Raw genomic sequence first — 19,164 nt, 5'->3', positions numbered from 1 at the left:
AGACAGACATTGCACGTCTCTGATCTATTCCTTGTGTTCTAATCAAAATTTCGCCCTCAAACCTCTTGATTTATTCCAGCGGGAAGTGGTGTATATCAGAGGAGGCTAGCTGCTGCTGGCCGGCAGTAATGCGGCGAGGAATGGTTGTTTAATGCCAGGCAGGGGAAGGGGCGTTGTGTTCCCGAGGTTAGTCAGCCTGCTCCCTACCGGGGCTGACAGAAGCGGCGGTGTCTGGGCCTGAAATGCCCGGGGAGTCACAGATCACCTGCGGCCCTTCTCTGGCCCCGCGGGCCTCTCCGGGCTGAGCGTCCAGGCTGGCCCCGAATAAAGCAATTGGTAATCTCTTTAGGGCTGTTTTGTTTCAGCAGCACAATATAAACCACGTGCTCCCGGCTTCTGCTTATTCTCCAGGTGCTCTTTGCTAGTCAGGCCTGGACAATGCGATAACCCGAGGGAGCAGAGCCTGGGGGCTAATGATGGCGGGGTGTGATGCGCTTCTTGTGGGTTTGGGTGGGTGTAGGCCCCCTCCTCCCATCTCTTCCCCTCGATTTTTGTTTTCCCCAGCATTTCTAACTGGATGTTAGTACTTTCTAACACCTATTTTGTACTATGGGCTGTGCGAGCTACTTGGCAAAAGGGAAGGGGATGCTGCCTGGCTGACGTGCCCAAAGACTGTCCGAGAGCGTGCTGCGGAGCAGAACTTTGGGAGTGGGTGTTGTGTTATTGACCAGTCACCGCTGGTGTTCAGGGAACAGAGATGTTCTGTGCAACTAAGCAGCCTCCTGGGGCTTGAATAAAACGTGCTGCAGAATGTCAGATCCAAGCAAACTTCTTATTTCATCAGCCAGTGATCGCCTTGTTCGGATTAACGGGTCTGAAGCTCTGAATGATCGTGGAAACTTGGTTACAGATATTCTAAATATTTTAGTTTTTTCCGTAGTACTTTTCGTACTGATGTCTAAGCACCAAAGCACAGCTGCTAGGTATTAGCTGATGTTGGGAGTTCATCCCACTTCTGATACGTTTTCCTGCTGCCCTGCTAAAGGTATTAAATACTGCAGCTCTCTGCAGGTTACTTCTCTGTTCATTTACCCAGGATGTCTCTGTTAGTGGGTTACCTCCAGGTAAATGTGTGGGTTTAATACTGTAAGTAAACTTACAGGTTTTTTGTTTGTCTTTAAAAAGTAATTTTACTGTGTTACGGGGGTCAGAAGTGATGGATAGCTAAATAAAAGGTTTGAATTAAAAAAAAAATAGAGAGACATCTACCGTGCAACCCAAACCAGCACATCTGAATGGCCACCTGTTTGTAGGACAGGTTTATGGCAGCCAAGGAGGAGTGAGATGTGGATGGATTCATTTTTCACTGCTGTTGGGCTGCATTCACTGTGGTCTGGGCAGAGGCAGCACTGTGTGCTAAAGAAGTGAAAGTACCTCTGCAGAGCTGATAAATTGACTGCTCTGACTGCATCTCATGTGGAAAGGGTTACCCAGATTTCCCCAAGAGCTTTTGTGATACCTTTTCCTGTTTCTCTACTCTTTCCTTCTTTTTCAAACACTTATATTGGAAAATGCAAGTATATTTAAGGGAAATTGTATCTGATCAGTCCTTGGAAAATTTCTTCATTAAAAAACAGACCAAACAAAAATTAAACAGAATAGTTTTTGGAGACAATAAACTGGGTGAGTCCGTAGGTTCCAAAACTAGCTGCTTCACTTGTTTTAAAGCCAAACGCGCGTCCATATTTTTGCTTCAACAGCACAGTCCCTTCTTTGCGGAGCAGCTGACGGCATTCCAGGTGTGGCTGACGATGGGCGTGGAGAACCGCAACCCTCCAGAGCAGCTCCCCATCGTCCTGCAGGTGAGTGCCAGGAGCTCGGCCGCCGTCCCCTCTGCGTGCGCGGCTCTCCCTGCCCGCTGAGTGCTGTGCTGCCAACCAGATGGTGTTTGGGTACAGAAATTACGTGGGCTCCTTCAGGAATAATTAGAGCTGATTGCGTGTTTGCTAGACCTGTGCAGATGAAGACAAAGTGCTTTTCTTCCGCTGTACCTTCGCTATCTGTTGAGCATGACTTCCTGGTATTGTCCATTTGCAGCTTCAACAGTGTCAGGCTGTGCTGCCTCCTATTTTGCTGTGAAATAGCAAGACTTTTTCACAGAGTAGCACATCTGTTTTCTCCTGTAGCATCTCCTCATATATGCTGGCTCTGTCATGCAGAGACTTTATCTTCTGTATGTTTTCTCAAAGTGGGCATTGCTGCAGTGTAAATGGTTTGGAAATGGCTTCTTTTTCTGTGCTGCTGATACAGCCTGGTAAGTGTTCCCTTTAATGCGATGGTGGAATTTTGCTGCAAGAACAGAAACAAGTCTCTGAAGACCGTGCCTGGAAGGAACGTAGAGTTCTGGTAGACATTTGCTCAGACTACACAAAGTTCATTTGTAGAAAGAAGAAGTAAATCTAGCAGAAACATAACACCTCATTTCAAATCATGTTTTATAGCAAGGAAAATATGACAGTTGTTCATCTGCTCTTGCCCTCTCCTCCTCAGATGTTTGTATTGACGGAAATATAAACCCTCATTAAGGTAGCTGCGGTCTCTTTTCTATCAGGCAGCAAAATTTAAATTCTTCCTGTTTAAAGGTACATGGTTCCAGTCATCTCTACAAGGATGTGTGATTTCTTTCACTAAATGTGAGAAGACTCACCTTCCCTCTGTTAGCTACCAACTTGGTTTGTGACCGACAGCACCATCAATCTTTGTGAGACCAAATCTTAATTTCCCTAAGCCTCCCAAGTCTCGAGAGATCAGCTGGATAAATAAATGTAAGGTTTGTCTCTGTCACTGCAATGGGAGAAGGCAGGCTTCTACTCTAGCACCAACTTTGCTGCTTTCCAGTGAATTATTTGGCACCAGAGGGCTCTGCAGGTAGCTTAACCTTGCAGTGGAATTGAGAGGTCACCTGGCAAAGGAATCTGCTTTCCTTCCTGGAGCAAAGATGAGCTAGGACAAGGTAATTATTCTTACAGTTAAGGCATACGTAGTTGTTGAGTGGGGTAAGTTGGCTTGTTAACAGTTCGGAGATGCTTTGAATCAGAGAGCAACAGCTTAGGAGAGGAGAGGAACTGTGTTTCAGACCCCCCTTCGAGTGTCTTTTTGCTTTGAGCCCCTGAGAGTGCTAAAACTGCACTGCTGCAGCCTGACAAAGGTTGCTTCTGTTTTCCCATTTTAGATGTGCCCCTGGGGGAAGATAGTACCTGAGTGCCAGGGGCACAGTGCCAGCCATGCAAAGCTTGGCTTTGTCAAGGACACGGAAACGGTCCTTTGTAAATGGCCTTCTGTTGGCTTCAAGAAGTTCCAGATTCCACTTCTTGAAGTTCCAAATTCCATTTCAAATCTTGCTGTGTATGGGGCAGGTCGGACACAGGTGGCCTCCTGGTACGGGGAGGAGAGAAGTTATGGAAGACAGCAGTCGGCATATGAAAGTGCTTGATGCTTGCGAAGGTGCCTCCTGCCATAGGATTTTTTTGTATCTTCACCTGGAAATCCTTTTCAGTTACATGCATTTTTTTCCCAGCTACAATAGAATTTATGACTTTACTTTCTTTCTTTCTCTTTTTTTTTCTTCCTGAAGGTCAGATAATAACACCATTGTCAAATTGGTATGCCTCCCATGTCTGCGTAAGCACCCTTCATCTAATATGTTCTTTGCTGTTGTTTCAGCTCTGCCCCAGCTTCCACCATGCCCTGGTTTCTATTACTGCTTTAATCTTAAACAGCTGGCCCTGTTATTCCTGTGCTGGGCATCTTTAAAGCACACTTTTAATCGTGCCAAGTTCTGTAGTAAGTTTATGGAATAGGCTGGTGCCAACTAGGGCAGGATGACCAAAATGCTTTCTCTTATGACCTATCCTGAGATCTGAGCTCGCATATTCAGAGATGAAACAATTAGAGCAATTAACACACCCTCCTGTGTAACCATCTTCTTCATCTGGACTTTCTCTGCACAGCTTTAGCATCTAGTGTCAGTTGTCCATGATATGAGATGTAAGCCAAGTAATTTAGTTATTTTTCAATATTAAACATGAAAAACAATTTAATTTGAATATGCAATGTGGAAAAAACATTGAGAAGGGGATGGAATTGGGGAGCTAAATCAGCGAGCTGCTTTCCCTAAGACCCATGCTGAGGGATGTTACTCATTTTAAACTGAGGATTAAATGTTGCATTCCAATATCTTACATCTGTTAAGGAGATTAAGAACTGAAAGTCTGTCTGTTAATATTTCACACCAGGGTAGGTATAAGCCAGTAAACTACCACCTCGTTATCGTTGTCAGACTCCGTTTTAATGAGATTTTTATTAACGACTAATGTGACCTTTTGCTTCCCCCTTAAGTCTCTTATATTGATTTGCCAAGGAAAGCAAAGCCTCTTTTTCTTCTTCTGAGCCGTTTTGAGTACTGGCAGGCTGGTGCTTTTGCTCACCTTTGAGTCTTTCCTGCAAATGCAATCCTGTTTCTGCTTTACCGAGAAAAGGCAGTAAGCTGGGAGTATTTCAAATCTGTAGTGGCTGCTTCCATCTAGCAGAGCTGTGCTGCATAGGTACCATTGCACTTCAGAGAAATATTAACAGGGAGAGCAACTGGAGCAATGACTGGGAGCTTGAGGGTGCCTGTATTCTGTGGAAAACGTTTGCAAGTGTCTGCTGAAACTTCATGGAAGGGAGCATTGCTGGGGGGAGCAACCCACTGGTGACGCTATTCAGTGGGGTGAAAGCTTTCAGCAGCCAGGGTTTGTCCTGCTGCTTTTTCCATTCAAATCATCATTTTTGTCAAAGTTACGTGATGATCCTGAGATCCTCTTATGTTCCCAAAGAGGTTTGTTCTTTCTAGTAATAACTGTTGTCCATTTCCTCTACAGGTTCTTCTGAGCCAGGTACATCGGCTCCGAGCTCTCGATTTGCTGGGAAGATTTTTGGACCTGGGGCCCTGGGCAGTTAGCTTGGTGCGTTTGTGTTGTGTAATGTCTTGTAAAAGTCAGTTAGACTCTCAGTGTAGGTGATAAATATAAATTGTGATTTATGGAAGGAAGATGTGGAGGATGGTCCACGGATTTGACAAATGACTGTGTTTTCTGTATTCTTCACTCATATGAAATGGAGCGAGCATCCCTAAAAGAAAAGTGGTTTATATTAATCAAGGAGGCCAAATAGCTTTTCATTTGCGTTACTACAAAGAGGACTTCCTTAGACACAGTTGAGTGTAAAATATTGGAAGCTACAAAACAGGAAGAAATATCCAGGTCAAGTAAGGAGGTTTGTCATGTAAAATGAATAACAACAAAAAGCACGTATGTTTATCATCCTCTCCTCTCTCAGCTTACTAGCTGCATCATTTTCTTCTCTTCTTTATCTGTTTGGTCTCTGGATTGCATAAGCTTTGTATAAGCTCCTCTGAGAGGAGGCAACTGCCTTCTGCATTTTGGAAAGTGGCTAGCACAATGCAGATAATAAATAAGAATGAAACAGGAGCAGTTAAAAGCACTCTTGTAAATGGAGCTATTTGTTGATAATGGTGATGAAGACGAACCACCAGCTGGCAGAGAAATAGCTCTATGATGGGTCTTTTTATTGGCCTTCTTTACCTTTCATTTTCATCTTCAAGACTCCTTCCTGCACCACCTGCAGCTCTTCACAGCCAGCTTATCCCACAGTAGTAAGAGGAAAGTATGCTTTAAAGGTGGTTTTAAGCCCTCTGGATTATAAACTTCTGTGAGGATCAAAACGTAGCTGCGGGTAAGCCACAATGGCCTTTGCCGTGGCTGTTCTGCACTTTGTACACCACATCGGCCGTGCCACTGTGTGATGCTCAGCTCCAGTCCAGGCTTTCACAGCACGTGGCAGGGGACCCACCAGGAGCCCAGCCTTCCTGGCTGCGTGCCTTCCGTGCAGCTGGTACGTCCCCGAGGGAAAGTGCGATCCTTCCCATAAGGTTTCTTTACGTGGCAGTCTGGGAAGGGTATCTGCAATCACGGTGGGATTCTTGAAGATTTAGCACATTGTGTGTCCTCCTGTGAGCAAAAAGCTTGGTAAGAAGTCTGTGTAAGTGAGAGGCCTGTTTAATTTCCAGTGGGAAGACTGTAATTATCGAGCTTTTGCAATATGTTTACTTGTGAAAGCAAATGGCCCCATCAGACAAGAACATGACATATCATGAAGCATAAAATAGCACAGGCCGTAACGAGTAGAAGCTAGTGCTAGATTAACTCTGAGTCTCACCGGACCAAATGAGTCTGAAAATATCTGGTGACATCCAGGATTAAAATGAGCAATAGTCAAATACACAGGGATCCCCAATTTACTAGAAATGTGTGAAATTGTTTTGTACCAGATTTCTCATCTGTGTCATTAAATGTGCTACATCGTCACAAAATGTTCAGTTCTGCCCCTGTGCAGTGCTGCTTCTGCAAAGCTGAGGAGTTTATGAGGGTTTGCTCTTCTCTCTGGCTCTGCAGGCCCTGTCTGTTGGCATCTTCCCATACGTGCTGAAGCTACTTCAAAGTTCAGCTCGTGAGCTGAGACCACTTCTAGTCTTCATCTGGGCCAAAATTCTCGCAGTGGACAGTGTGAGTACTTCCGAATACGGCTGATCTCCGTGTTTTACAGCAGTGTGCCTTTTTCCTGTTTGCTTAATCCAGTTGCTTTACAATTTAGGTTTTCTCTTGAGGCACTCCAAAAGGTTGCTGTATTATCTGAAGACCAGTGTATTTCTCGTTAGATTATCCCACTTGTATGCAAGCTAGCTTCTGAAATCTTGTGAATGTGAAATCTCCATTAAGATACTGACAGGCTGGATGCTTGCCTGCCCACCCCTTCATACCTGCATGAGGTGCAAGCATGCTTGCTCCATATGTGTAAGTGCTGCAACGTCACTTTAACATGTTCCAGCTCCTGCTTCCTTCCTTGGTTCTAGGGTGCTCTAGGTGAAAGCCGTTAGATCTCACTGACTGCATCTTTGCTGGGGAAGATAGCGCTTCTCTTGCTGAAGGAGCTTAAAACGCCCCTTCACTCCTGTTGGTTTTTAACACTCATATGTTCTGTCACGTCTTCGCAGGTGAGAGAACATGCACACTCTCTCTCATCCCCTCACCATCCAGATTTGTTCATTTTAAATTGTTATCAAACTTGTTTTGTTCAAGACCATTCCTGTCAGCTGTCAAAACAGGCTCTGGCTAGTTTTCAGACCCAGATTTTTTCTAAAAATAAAGCAAAACTGATTTTTTTGGTGACTTTAACTTAGGAGTCCTCTTCCAACTCTAATGTGATACTATCTTTGTGCACTGCTGTATTGAACATGGTTGGGGTAGAAGTATTTATCCCCCACAGAAGACAGTTTATTCCTATCACAGGTCCATGGTTCTGGTCTTCTCTACAATATTTTGTCACCTTCAGGTTAAGGTTTAAAAATGAACCCTGTTTTTTTTAAAGGTGGTCTTAACCGGAGCTCTAGCTTTTTGTTGTTGTTAGTGGTGGTTTTTTTTAAATAAATAATTGAGCAGATAAGTAATTATAGATAAAGTTGTATAGTCATATATATGACTAGGATTTGTGGTTGCAGTTAGTTGAGCACTTGAAAATTATTAGGAGTGCTACACACAGTTAATTGTAGGCACAATTATAAGCTGATCTACAAGCAGTTTAGACAGCTTTATAAGTTGGATCTTGCCTATTTTGCTTTTTATTTGTATTATATCTCTTCCATTTCAGTTTGGAGAATAATACTGAATTTGTTGGAATTTTTCCCTACTGCTCATATAGCATTGTCAGGTTTAGTTTTATAAATATATTTTCATTAACATCCTAAGAGGATTTTGGAAAGCAAAGAAAATGAAAACTATTCATCTTAAAGCTACTCTTGAAAAATCTTATTTTGATGCATGCCTCTCCATGGCTCACACTTCAGCCCCAGGTATGTTACAGAGTAGGCTCATGTATAATTTACGTGGGTGTCACACCATCCTTCACTGTCTCTGGTGGCAGAGCCAACCTGAGAGCGCTCTCTTCCCCCCTACCCTCTCCTGCCAGCATCAGTATTGCTCCCTTGCGCTGTTTCATTGCCCTGTTCATTTGGTAGGCCACGCTTTAAAAAACAAAACAGCAAAAATGCTTTTAAGTTCTGTGTTGGGGTTTCCTCCCATTGTTTCAATGCCCTATCTCCCCAGATGAGTGTTATAAGTGAGATGGGAGGAGAGGGCAGCGGCGGCAGGAAAGGGGAACGGACGTCACCGAGGCAGGGGACAGGCAGCTGCTTGAATTGCTGCACCGTAAAGGGAGCAAATACATCCTAGTATCAGAGGCTAAAGGACTGCTGTATTGCTAGTTGGCAAATGAGAAGAAAGCAGTGTCCTTCCCTCCCCTGCTGACACGAGGTTTGGCCACGTACATTTGAAACAAACAGTTGCGAAGATTAACAAAAAATGGTATAATTGTGGGCCTGTTTTGTGTTGTGGCCAAGTTCTCTGACATTGCACAGTCTGCTGCATTTCCCCCAGCCCCCTCTTTTCCAGAAGGTAAACATACCTGCACAGAGCGGTACCTGCACAGAGCGGTACCTGCACGCTGCAGAGCGAGAGGCAGGCTCCCAGGGGCAGCCACCTTGTAAGCCTCACGAGGGGGATGAAAACTCCAGGGGCATGCTCTGGGAGTGTGAAGGAAGGCAGTCGGGAGCTGTTGCTTTCCCTCATCCTGCCGGCAGTATTGAGCTGTTAGGCAGCACGCACGCAGGGGTGAGCAGGAGGCTGCGGGGCCGTGGTTCTCACCCTGCCCCGGGCCGCACTGCCTGGGTCAGCACAGGGTGAGCGGGTGCCACCTCCGTCACCCGGGCAGAAGCCATCGCCCAGCATCAGGGGACGTGTGCGTGTCCAGGCGGTCTGCCAGGTAATCTTCATCCCTGCCATACCTGAGCAGCTCTGTCTCCTTCATCCACCATCCCCCGTCCGTGCACTGTGTTTGGTTTCAGGAGACCGGAGCTGATGAAATTACTTTCATTAGGACTGGAGCTGAGCTGATTGCTCATGCCTCTTTGCCTGGGGTATGAGTGAGAACAAGTTATGTAAGACTCATGAGTGCCCTGGAGAGCAGAACATCCTGCCGAGATAATGCTTCTGTTCTGGATCCTCCCTCTCAGACAGGGAGGCAGAAGGAAGGTGCTCTGGCGTGAGACAGCAGCGCAGCGTGCCCCACGTCCCTTCAGACAGCACCTTTCCTACTCGTGATATGCTGTGAGGAGTTGTACCTCAGCATTAAAAAATTACAGGACAAATTAGCGATGTTATAGCAACATCGCATCTCAGAATGGTTTATGTGGTATGTAGGTGTCCTTTATAAACACGGGGGTATTTAGATTAATCTGCTTTAATTCCATGTATAATCAGATGATTTTTCATAGGATATTCATTGAGGACTTTAGTCATCTCTGCCTGAAGCCTGCTGGAGTATTTCTAGACAGTCCACCTGCAGAGCTGCATAACAAGTGATGGTTCAAAGTTGCCTCCTGTAGGTATCTGGCAGGTATAGGTTGGTGTAGGAGTAGTATTATGTGCTGCCACGTGTAGGTGGCTATAAAACTTGCAAATGCAGTTGAGGTCAAGATTTTGCCACGTGCTACATTGATAACGTTTGGTAAACAACACCATCGAAATTTGAAATACTTGAATTTAAACAGAAAAAATCCTCCCTCTTGTAATTAAGGATTATAATCAGAAATTTAAGCAAGACAAAAAAAAATGCAAACCTATACATAAAACAATGCTGAAACGAAGTAAATATTACTAATATGGGATAGCAAAGAAAAACTTCGTAACACCTGAAATAATTGTCCGAAGACAATAGAAAACAAACATTTGTCCTACTTTTTGAAGGAATAGAGTGACACAGATTTTGTAGATGTGACCTTTGGTAGCAGGATTGTGACTACTAAATCATCTCTTATGATTAACACAAATATTCAAGTTAAGTGTTCCATGAAGATGATTTGCTGCCCACGTAGGGCAGTGATCGGGATCCCCACAGCTGTGGCAGTGCTGCTGAATTCCAGGAACTTGTGGGATTTCTAGAGACAAGTTACATAGCACACACGTTGTTTTAGGGAGGAAGAAGAAATCTGTGCTCTGTGGCTTGTTTTGGTCATGTTGTGTTGTTATTCACAAGAATAGCTGCTTATTCTTTGAAGAGGTGTTACTGATGTTGGCTTTCCATATTGTTCAATAGGATCTAAACAGGGAGGATTTGAGTAAGTGCGTTGGCTTTATTAAAGCTGCTTCTCTCCCTCGAGCCTCAGGTGATGGAGCAACAGTGGCAGCACAATAATGTAGTGTAAAGACGGGCATCTTCTCTTTGCTGGTGTCTGTTTGCCTACATTGCAGCTAAGAGATTTTTTTTTCTGAGGAGTTAAAAGCATGCTGAGAATGGAGGGTGGAGGGGGGGAAGCCTATTTTTTGTGTAGCATTACACACAAGTCAGGGAAGCCTCTCGTAGCTGCAGCATGGCATCAATTCATTCCCTCTGCTTATTTGGTCTGCCAAAAACAGCGTCTTTACTCCCTTCAGCAATAAAATATTCTCTTGCATCTCTGTCTTGCCATCCCCTCTCCTTTCAACAGTTAGTTCCCTCCTTCACCTCCTATGCCTGATAAAAAATACATGATTCTGTCTCTGGCATAAAGCATACAATAGAACCACTGTCACAAGGGAAATTGAATGCCAAGTCAGTTTTTACTCCCTTAAATTTTCACTTTAGTAGTATGCATTCTCTCGGTTTGACCCTGATATGTCATACATGAAGCCTGAGCTGGTATGTTAGCACGAAGAGGCACAGGAAGAAGTTCTTGGTGTACGCTGAGCTGTTGAATCAGGGCCATGTGCTTCACTGCTGATGCTGCCCTAGAAAACCTGCATTCTCCTCCCTGCAGGGCTTACCAGGCAGCGGAGTTACTCTGCAGGCTTCGACTGCGTGTAGCAGGAGATCGTGTTATTACGTGCTGCTGTTATACCAATGCAGTACACGCCAGCACTTGACCAAATAATGCAGAGATTAGTCGTGTGTGTGCGATGAGTTGAAATCTTCTTGCCAAAATATAGCCTCACCCAGGTGGGGATTGCACAATATAGGGGATGAATAATTCCTTCGCCATCCCCTTGTAGGTTTACTGGTAATAGCTCAGTGACGTGGGTCACTGTAAAAGAAACACGTGCTAGGTTTATTCAGTGCTGCTGTCTCCGAGAGGTGTCCTGCTTGTAAAGACGGTACTTTAACGTTCACGTAGACACCTCACATCCTGGCTGCAGGGCTGAACTGGAAGGCTGCACCTTCCATAACTGGGCAGGGGGTGAGGTACACGAGAAGGGTGACATGCCGAACTCACCTTGAAGCTTCCCCGGCTCCACAGCCCTGTAGATCAGACTGGGGCCACCCTGGGGGAAGAGGCACCAGGGGGCTTTGGCAGCGTCTGAGTGCTGGGCAGCCAGATGTGCCCACCAAGGCAAGCTGCTTGCTGGGACGGTGCTAGCTGGCCTGAAGCCATAATGTCCTCTGAGAGGCAAGGTCAGGGCCTTTACCCCCGTACCCGGGGACCATTACAGATTTGACCAGGATTTTACACCCCTTATGCAGATATTCAACTGAACAGCTAGAAGAAAGTGAGCAGCAATTAGCAGCAAATCTGATCTGTGGTAAGCTAATTGCCATGGCATGGGAATGGAAGTCAGGTGGAGTAGATCAGAAGCTTTTGGAAGACCTTGTCCTACAGAATTCTTATTTTGCTATATGTAAAAAAACAAACAAACAAACGAACAAACAACCCCTACTTTTAATCAGATTCCTCCTTGGTTTTGTCTTTGATGTCTCTCAGACACTGGTAGAGGTATAATGTGGGGCAGAGATGTCAAATTTAACTGTTCCTCAGTAGGAGGTCATACTTTTGGTTACTGTTTCTGTCACTTAGGTGGCTGGCACAAGGTTCCTTGCTGTAGTTACCGCTCTTCCCTGCTGTCCCTTCTGAGGGGCGGTTTAGCTCGTGGCCCTGATGGAGGGGGTGCTCTTTCCTTTGCTTCTCACATGAAAACTAGACTTGAGAAAAATGGTTAAGACATGAAATATGCATACATCATTGGAAGAAAAAATACTTTTATGTCAGTGTACTCATTGTTTTTTTTTTTCCCTTGTCTCTGTCTCATTTTTCAGTCATGCCAAGCTGACCTTGTGAAGGACAACGGTCACAAGTATTTCCTTTCAGTTTTGGCAGATCCTTATATGCCAGTAAGGACAAGTCATCTTTATTCAGACTCTTCTAGCATTTGCTTAGCTTGTCGGGGCTTATATGTTGCTGTTCTGATGCAGCTGGTGCTCAGGTAGGGCTGCCTCCCACCTCCAGCTACGGTGAGACCTGCTGCTCTACTGCAGTCGGAGCTGAGCTGTGGAGTCAGTGACCGGGGAATTAAAAATGCTAGTGCCAAGTTGCATGATGGAGACAGCCAAACCAAACGAGGATTTGCAAACTTGTGTAAAGTTATTTAAGCCCAGATTACTCAGGGGTGAAGATGGGAGCTGTGGGCTTCTGGGGGCTGGGTGCAGAGGCAGTCCAATTTCACTGTAACTTTCATAATTCACTCTGCAGAAGTTTTTTTGTGTGGTTTCCTGTAATGAATATTTGTATGCCTCCTCCAGAACAATACACGGAGGTTGGTTGGGAGGATCATATTAGCAGCCTGAGGATACAAGTTTATCAAGTGTCTGAGGTGTATGACAGGGCTGGATGACAAGAAAATTCCAGTTCTCTCTCCTCTTTAATGAGATCGTTCTGAGTGCAGTTTCTATCGCATGTTTCAGAAAGCATTGAATATAGTTGTTCTCTGACCTGTTTTCTAGATAACAATTAGTTGTATATTGTTTTAAGGCTGAACACAGGACAATGACTGCTTTTATTCTGGCTGTAATTGTTAACAACTACAACACAGGACAGGTGAGTCCCAACATCCTTTTTCCTTTCATTGTCTCTCCTATTTGTTCTCTGCATTGTGCCTTTCCTTTGATAAAAATGTCCCGGCTTGCATTAATGCACAACCTTGAACAGGAGAACTGAAATAGAAGATTGCTTTACATTATTTTTTGGTGGAATAAAAGAAAAATTAACCTGGAGGTGTGACAAACACATTATGGACGCGGCACCTGGAAGCAGAGGTTAAGGACACAAGTCACTGAGCAACCACCCCTCCAGGCAGTACACTGACATGCTGTTAAAGAAATAGTGCCTGGTTCCTGTCGAGTGGAAACTTGATGGCTGTGATAAAGTTCTTGGGAAGAGTGTATGGAATGAGCCATAAACCTTAGGGCTCTGACAGCTGCAAGGAGTATTTCCAAAGAGGAAAAAACAAGCTTTAAATAATACAGAAAGTGTTTCTAATGCTGAACTATTTAGCTAGCTATAACAGCGTGTAGTTGACCTTCCCTTCATGCTCCTTCCAAATGGTATTTTGGAACAAAATCAGTATATGACCAAAGAATAATTATTTTCTCTTGCTTTCCTGTCTATTTCAGAAATAATCTTCTTTGTTGATGATGCGATGGGAAGATGTCAACCAAAATAAATTGCATTGATTTGTGTTTTAGGAAGCCTGCCTTCAAGGAAACCTGATTGCTATTTGCCTGGAACAGTTAAATGATCCACATCCTCTTCTGCGTCAATGGGTAGCCATTTGTTTAGGACGTATTTGGCAGAACTTTGACTCAGCCAGGTGGTGTGGTGTGAGAGACAGCGCTCATGAAAAGCTCTACAGTCTCCTCTCTGATCCAATCCCAGAGGTAAAAATCCAACTTTTTAAATAAACACCAGCCAAAGTGTCAGGATTCTGAAAGCAGGCTGCAGAAGTACTCATAAAACCAGGGCCTTCAAGAGCTTCATGATTTTGTCTGGTTCAAAGAAAGATCTTATCTCACTGTTTCTTCAAGATGGTTCAAATCAGACAAGCCCTGTCAGAGAAGCAGCTAAAGAAATGCAGGGGCTGTTCCTACATCCCAAAAGTCTCGAAATCTTGGAGCTGGCGATAGGAGACACCACCTTTTTTCGCTTCTTGGCATATCAGAGGCGTTTTAAAAATGTGGTCCCAAAGTTCACTGTGTGTTTCAAAAAACCCTCTAATCTTTTTTATCTGAGTATGAAAACTGTTCTCCTCCCGGTTTGTGTGAAAGTACATCTTTAATTTAATGTGTTTTACCCTTGTGGCCAACTCTCCAAGAGAGAAGAGATTCTTGTGCAGAGCATGACTGTGATTGACAGAGCCTGTCAGACCCCAGTGAAATTACATTGCGTGTGGGAGAAGTAAGCCTGGAGATAAACGCCATTGCTGACTTGCAGTGATTAAAGATTGGATTCCCTTTTACATTCAGTCTTTCTGTCCTGTATCCTCTATCTCCTTTCTCTTGCCTAATCTTTCCCCCATTTTATAAATCATATTTATTCGGTGATCAGGTTTACCTGTCTTTACAACACATCTGCAGCTCTGTTTGGGGAGCTAGAGTGATCATTTCTGCTTTGTGAAGCACATTCTGCACTCACTGATTATGCTGTATCCCCACTGTTTTCAGTCTGCCAAGGCAAGCTGTAAGTTTACCAAGCCATCTGATCCCTCTGTTCTTTGTGTGCTCTGGCAAAATTTGCCCAGATTTGAGCTGCTATCTTTTCTCTTTTCCCTTTTCCCATTTTCTGCTACCTTTTTGTATGCCCTTATCTGAAGACTGTAGTTCAGCATTGTTATTAAAGAGATCCACATGCCAACAGTAACTCCCAGTGTACTTTATTCCTATTAATTAATATTCTGTGCAGTGTCACCTGGAAAAATCACCCAGGGGAAGGTCACCGAGTATTCTGGGAAATTAAATGTACTCCTTCATCTGTGAATACTTAAAACTCAGTGCTTTGATGAACCTGTTTTGGTTCCTAGTCTCTGTGGGCGTCCGTTTAACCCTCACTATTTACCTGACACAGTAGCCTCGGTTTCCAGAGATGCCATTCATGAGGATAAAACATCCCAATGGTAAGCTCCAGGCTGGAACCAAGAGAAAAATAATAATGAATGTTTGCGTCTCGCAGGTTCGCTGTGCTGCAGTCTTTGCACTGGGAACGTTTGTGGGCAACTCAGCTGAGCGGACCGACCACTCCACCACCATCGATCACAACGTGGCTATGATGTTGGCCCAGCTCATCAACGACGGGAGCCCCATGGTTAGAAAGGTAGGGAAGGGGCTGGCGGTGCAGGAGTTTGGTGGATTTGTGCTGATGAGCTCTGCACCATGCTGAATCAGAGTGCATTATTGAATAGACTTTTTAATGAATCAGACTCATTTGGAAGCATCTGGTTCGTTGTGAAGGCTTTTAACTTTGGTTCCTGCTGAGAAGCAACACGCACGCTGACCACACTGGTCGGGCAGCCTGCTCCGCGCAGGATGGCCGTGTGCAGGAGCACGCTGGGATGCTGGTTCATCTGCTTGCCCTTTTTCAGTGCATCATGTACTATGATGTTTCATTTACTATGCAATGTAAGGAGTCCACTGAAAGGAACAATATAACCAGTGCGTATTAAGTCATAGTGTCCAGTAGTTGACAAGATCATCATTCAGATCAAGGTTCTGCTTTTTAACAGTGGACCTCTGATTTAGATCATTTATTCCATTAAGCAAATGTCTAACACAGCAGTAACAATCTCAGTTTTGTGGGCATTTTTATTTCCTGGGTGTGCATTTTTGTGTGGTGGTGTTTGTTTGTTCTTTGAATTTAAAGGGAATGCAATAATGGAGATAGGAAGGAGAGGAGTTACACGGAAGTCATTTTCAGGTGAACAAAACCCTGAGAATTCTGGCTAAGCAACTATTCCGTTAATGCTCTTCTGCTGGTTACTGTTTTGGTTGCAAAATCTTACATTACAGGATCTCAGGTTTTAAGTGAAATTGTAAGCTGTTGCTAGAAACATGGAGTATGTGACAGTCCTGGGGGGCAAGAGAAGGGGGAAGTAAGAGTGCTGTGGAGAGAACGTGAGAGCTTGTAAAAAAGATCTGCTTGCTTTTAGAAACCATAAGGAAGGATGACAGAATGGTTCCAAGTAATACTTCAGGTCCTGGAGAATTATTTTCTGACGCCATTGTAAAACAGTGGTACATTTGATGTTTTAGGTTGTTTTTGATGGGATGTGGTTTGGTGTCCTAATGCTTGCGTTTGCTTAACTGGAACATGAATACCCCGACAAGCTGTCACCAGCATTATGAGGATTCATTTTTGTTGTCTTTTCCAGCATTTATCAGTTTAATTAAAGAGAGAACCGCATGTCACACTATGTGCTCTTTGAGATTCATAAATCTCTATTTTGGAGATTAGTCCCCTGAACAGAGAACAGCAATCAATGCCAGTTCTTCACCTCTCCTGTTTGCTCTTTCCAAACGCATAGCAAATGCTATCCATTGGAGGGCCTGAACTTCACCATCTCTACCCTCCCTACCCCAGTAATTCAAGGTTTCTAAGTTGCACTGATGAGAATGAATTGGCTTGATCCTTTGTGGGTATGCAGCATCGTCCTCACGTTAGCTGCTGATACGGCAGGTCATTGCAAGGCTGGCTGTGGGATTCAGCTTAGGGACAAACAGCAAATAGCAATTGCTATTGGTTGTTTCTACGTTTTCTTATTATTAGTCTGGATGTCCATCCAATAATATCAGTAATAATGACCATATTGTTCTGCCTTTTCCTTTTGTTTGTTATTTCTGATCTATATAACAATGAAACACCTGTTTTCTTCTGCTCTTTCCATAGGAGCTGGTGGTGGCTTTGAGTCACCTGGTGGTTCAGTATGAGAGCAATTTCTGCACCGTTGCCTTGCAGTTCATGGAAGAAGAGAAGAATTACCCTCTCCCTTCTCCAGCTGCCACAGGTTTGTGGTTTTTGTCTTTATGGGCAGGAAACTTGCAGCCTGTTAGTGCTTGAGAATGTTACTTGAGTACTTTGCCCAACACAGTGAAATTATTGCTGGTGGTGATTGGTCAAACAACACCGTTGCTACAAATTTGAATGACATGGTGGGTAGCACTGTAATATATTTATCTTGGAGAAATGTGTCCTCAGCTAAAAGATACCTATAGCTCACTAGAAAGTTGTGGAGACTGAACACCTTGCCAAATTCAAAGAGATTCCCTTCAGATCAAAACTGAAGTATGGTTGGTACACAGGCTTACCAGACTTCTCTCAAATTGTGTGTGAAATTTCAGCTTCATGTTGACCTAATGGGGCTAATAAGAAGCCTTACCACAGAACAACAAACCAGACGTATTCCTTGCTACTTTAAAGCACCAGATGAGAAGCAGTCAAGAGCTTCATGTTTTGTGTCTATGGTCCCAAACTTTTGTTGTGTGTATGGCTTTATATAGGAAATGAAAAGCCCAAGTGAAGTTAATGCTGACTTCATATTTTCCTTATATTAACCTTGGAAATCATCAAAGATAATGGGACTGTTGCAACAGAAGCTTGGAGACGAGCATGTGTTGTCTCTGCAAGGAGTAGTTTAATCTCCACATTGTCTGAATAAATTAAACGTATTAGAAAATGAGCTTCTTCACATTAATCTTTTTTTGCTGCAGGAAATAATCATTATTTATAGTTTATATAGTGCTTTTTCTTATCCAGAAGGATCCCAAAGTACTTTATAAGTAGGATGCACTGGAAGCGTTGCCTCAGTACCATAATGCAGCCACCTCCGCATTGAAATGAAATAGCTGTTCTGAAGTCATGATACTGTCTGTGTATTCAGGAATGAAAATGAAAAAGTTTGGGAAATTTTAATTATCCAGGTCATGGATGAAATACAAGTTGAAACCAGGTCTGAAATTTGGTCGGGAAAACAGGATTTTCATAACCCTTTATAATGAAAACATTTTCCAGAGTTTTAATGAGCAGAAGCAAGCAAATGCCGTCTTCTAAATGGTGCCTGCTGTAGCAGCCTGTCCTAGCACAGTATCTGGGCAGTGGCCCAGCACCGACCTGGAGAGAAGAGTCATCATATCTCTCTGGGTAGTCTTAGGCACTGGCAAGGCTCGGCTCACCTGATTTTATTGGATGTAACAAAGTCACACCCTAAACAATAGAGAAACATGGTCCTTACTGATTATGTTCAGGGAGGAGCCTGTCATACCTCGTTCTGTTTTAATGGGCGATGGCTAAATTCTGTTCGTACTGGTAATACTTGAGTGATTTATTTGCTTGGAATCTGCCAACAGGCTATGATCTCTCTGATTGCGTTTGTAATTGCTAAATTTTGCATCCGCAGAGGGTGGGAGTCTGACACCAGTGCGAGATGGTCCATGTACACCGAGGCTGCGGTCTGTCAGCTCTTACGGAAACATCCGAGCAGTTACCACAGCCAGGAACCTGAACAAGTCCTTGCAGAACCTCAGCCTGAATGAAGAATGTAAGAGAGATTTGAAAATTCTGTCATTTTCCTATACCACTTCTTTTTTCACCCCCATGTGCTACCGTGCAAGCTACCATGTGCAAACCAATATGAACTGAAACTAACATTTTGGCCCAAATTATCTAGCTGACAGCTCCAAGGGCTTAGATGAGGAGCACTCTCCTATTTCTTTTTTTTTTGACTTTTTTTGAAGTGTCTGGTGACTAAAAAGGTGTCTTCTGACTTCCTGACATACGTGGATTTTAACTGAATCATTTATGACCCCTTGGTGCTTACTCTGTATTTAAACATTCAGTTTTTAAAAGGGGACTTCGTGGATTTGCCTACACTTTCACAGAGGGTTGTAGAATTTGCAAATGCTGTTATGCCTGGGTAAAAATTGTTCTCTCCCCAGTTCCTGTTTAAGCATCTGTCCTCTTTTCTTTTGGCAGCGGGAAGTTCTGTTGCATTTTCTCCTGGGAATCTCAGCACCAGCAGCAGTGCTAGCAGCACCTTGGGCAGCCCTGAAAATGAAGAGTATATCCTGTCGTTTGAGACTATTGACAAGATGAGACGAGTCAGCTCTTACTCTTCTCTCAATTCACTGATAGGTGAGTAAAGACTCTCTCATCCTTCGTTCAGCGTCACCTTTCTCTACATGTTTGCACTAGCTTTTGCA

The 19,164-nt window shown here is 44.0% G+C and overlaps 1 protein-coding gene across 3 annotated transcripts in view; it reads left to right on the top strand.

The window, feature by feature from the left end:
* Positions 1 to 19,164, top strand: part of RPTOR (regulatory associated protein of MTOR complex 1) — a 147,903-nt gene that overhangs the window by 81,233 nt on the left and 47,506 nt on the right. For all 3 annotated transcript variants that reach the window (XM_040530186.1, XM_040530187.1, XM_040530185.1), the window contains exons 11-20: positions 1,761 to 1,862; positions 4,923 to 5,006; positions 6,516 to 6,626; positions 12,241 to 12,315; positions 12,953 to 13,018; positions 13,666 to 13,857; positions 15,146 to 15,286; positions 16,856 to 16,973; positions 18,363 to 18,503; positions 18,938 to 19,096. In XM_040530186.1, coding sequence (XP_040386120.1) covers positions 1,761 to 1,862; positions 4,923 to 5,006; positions 6,516 to 6,626; positions 12,241 to 12,315; positions 12,953 to 13,018; positions 13,666 to 13,857; positions 15,146 to 15,286; positions 16,856 to 16,973; positions 18,363 to 18,503; positions 18,938 to 19,096 — 1,189 coding nt within the window. The remainder of the gene's footprint in view (positions 1 to 1,760; positions 1,863 to 4,922; positions 5,007 to 6,515; positions 6,627 to 12,240; positions 12,316 to 12,952; positions 13,019 to 13,665; positions 13,858 to 15,145; positions 15,287 to 16,855; positions 16,974 to 18,362; positions 18,504 to 18,937; positions 19,097 to 19,164) is intronic.

Source organism: Cygnus olor, chromosome 18 (assembly GCF_009769625.2).
Source record: "Cygnus olor isolate bCygOlo1 chromosome 18, bCygOlo1.pri.v2, whole genome shotgun sequence".
Taxonomy (NCBI): domain Eukaryota; kingdom Metazoa; phylum Chordata; class Aves; order Anseriformes; family Anatidae; genus Cygnus; species Cygnus olor.
The sequence above is the reverse complement of the archived record's forward strand: the minus strand, read 5'-3'. Positions and strand labels throughout refer to the sequence as shown.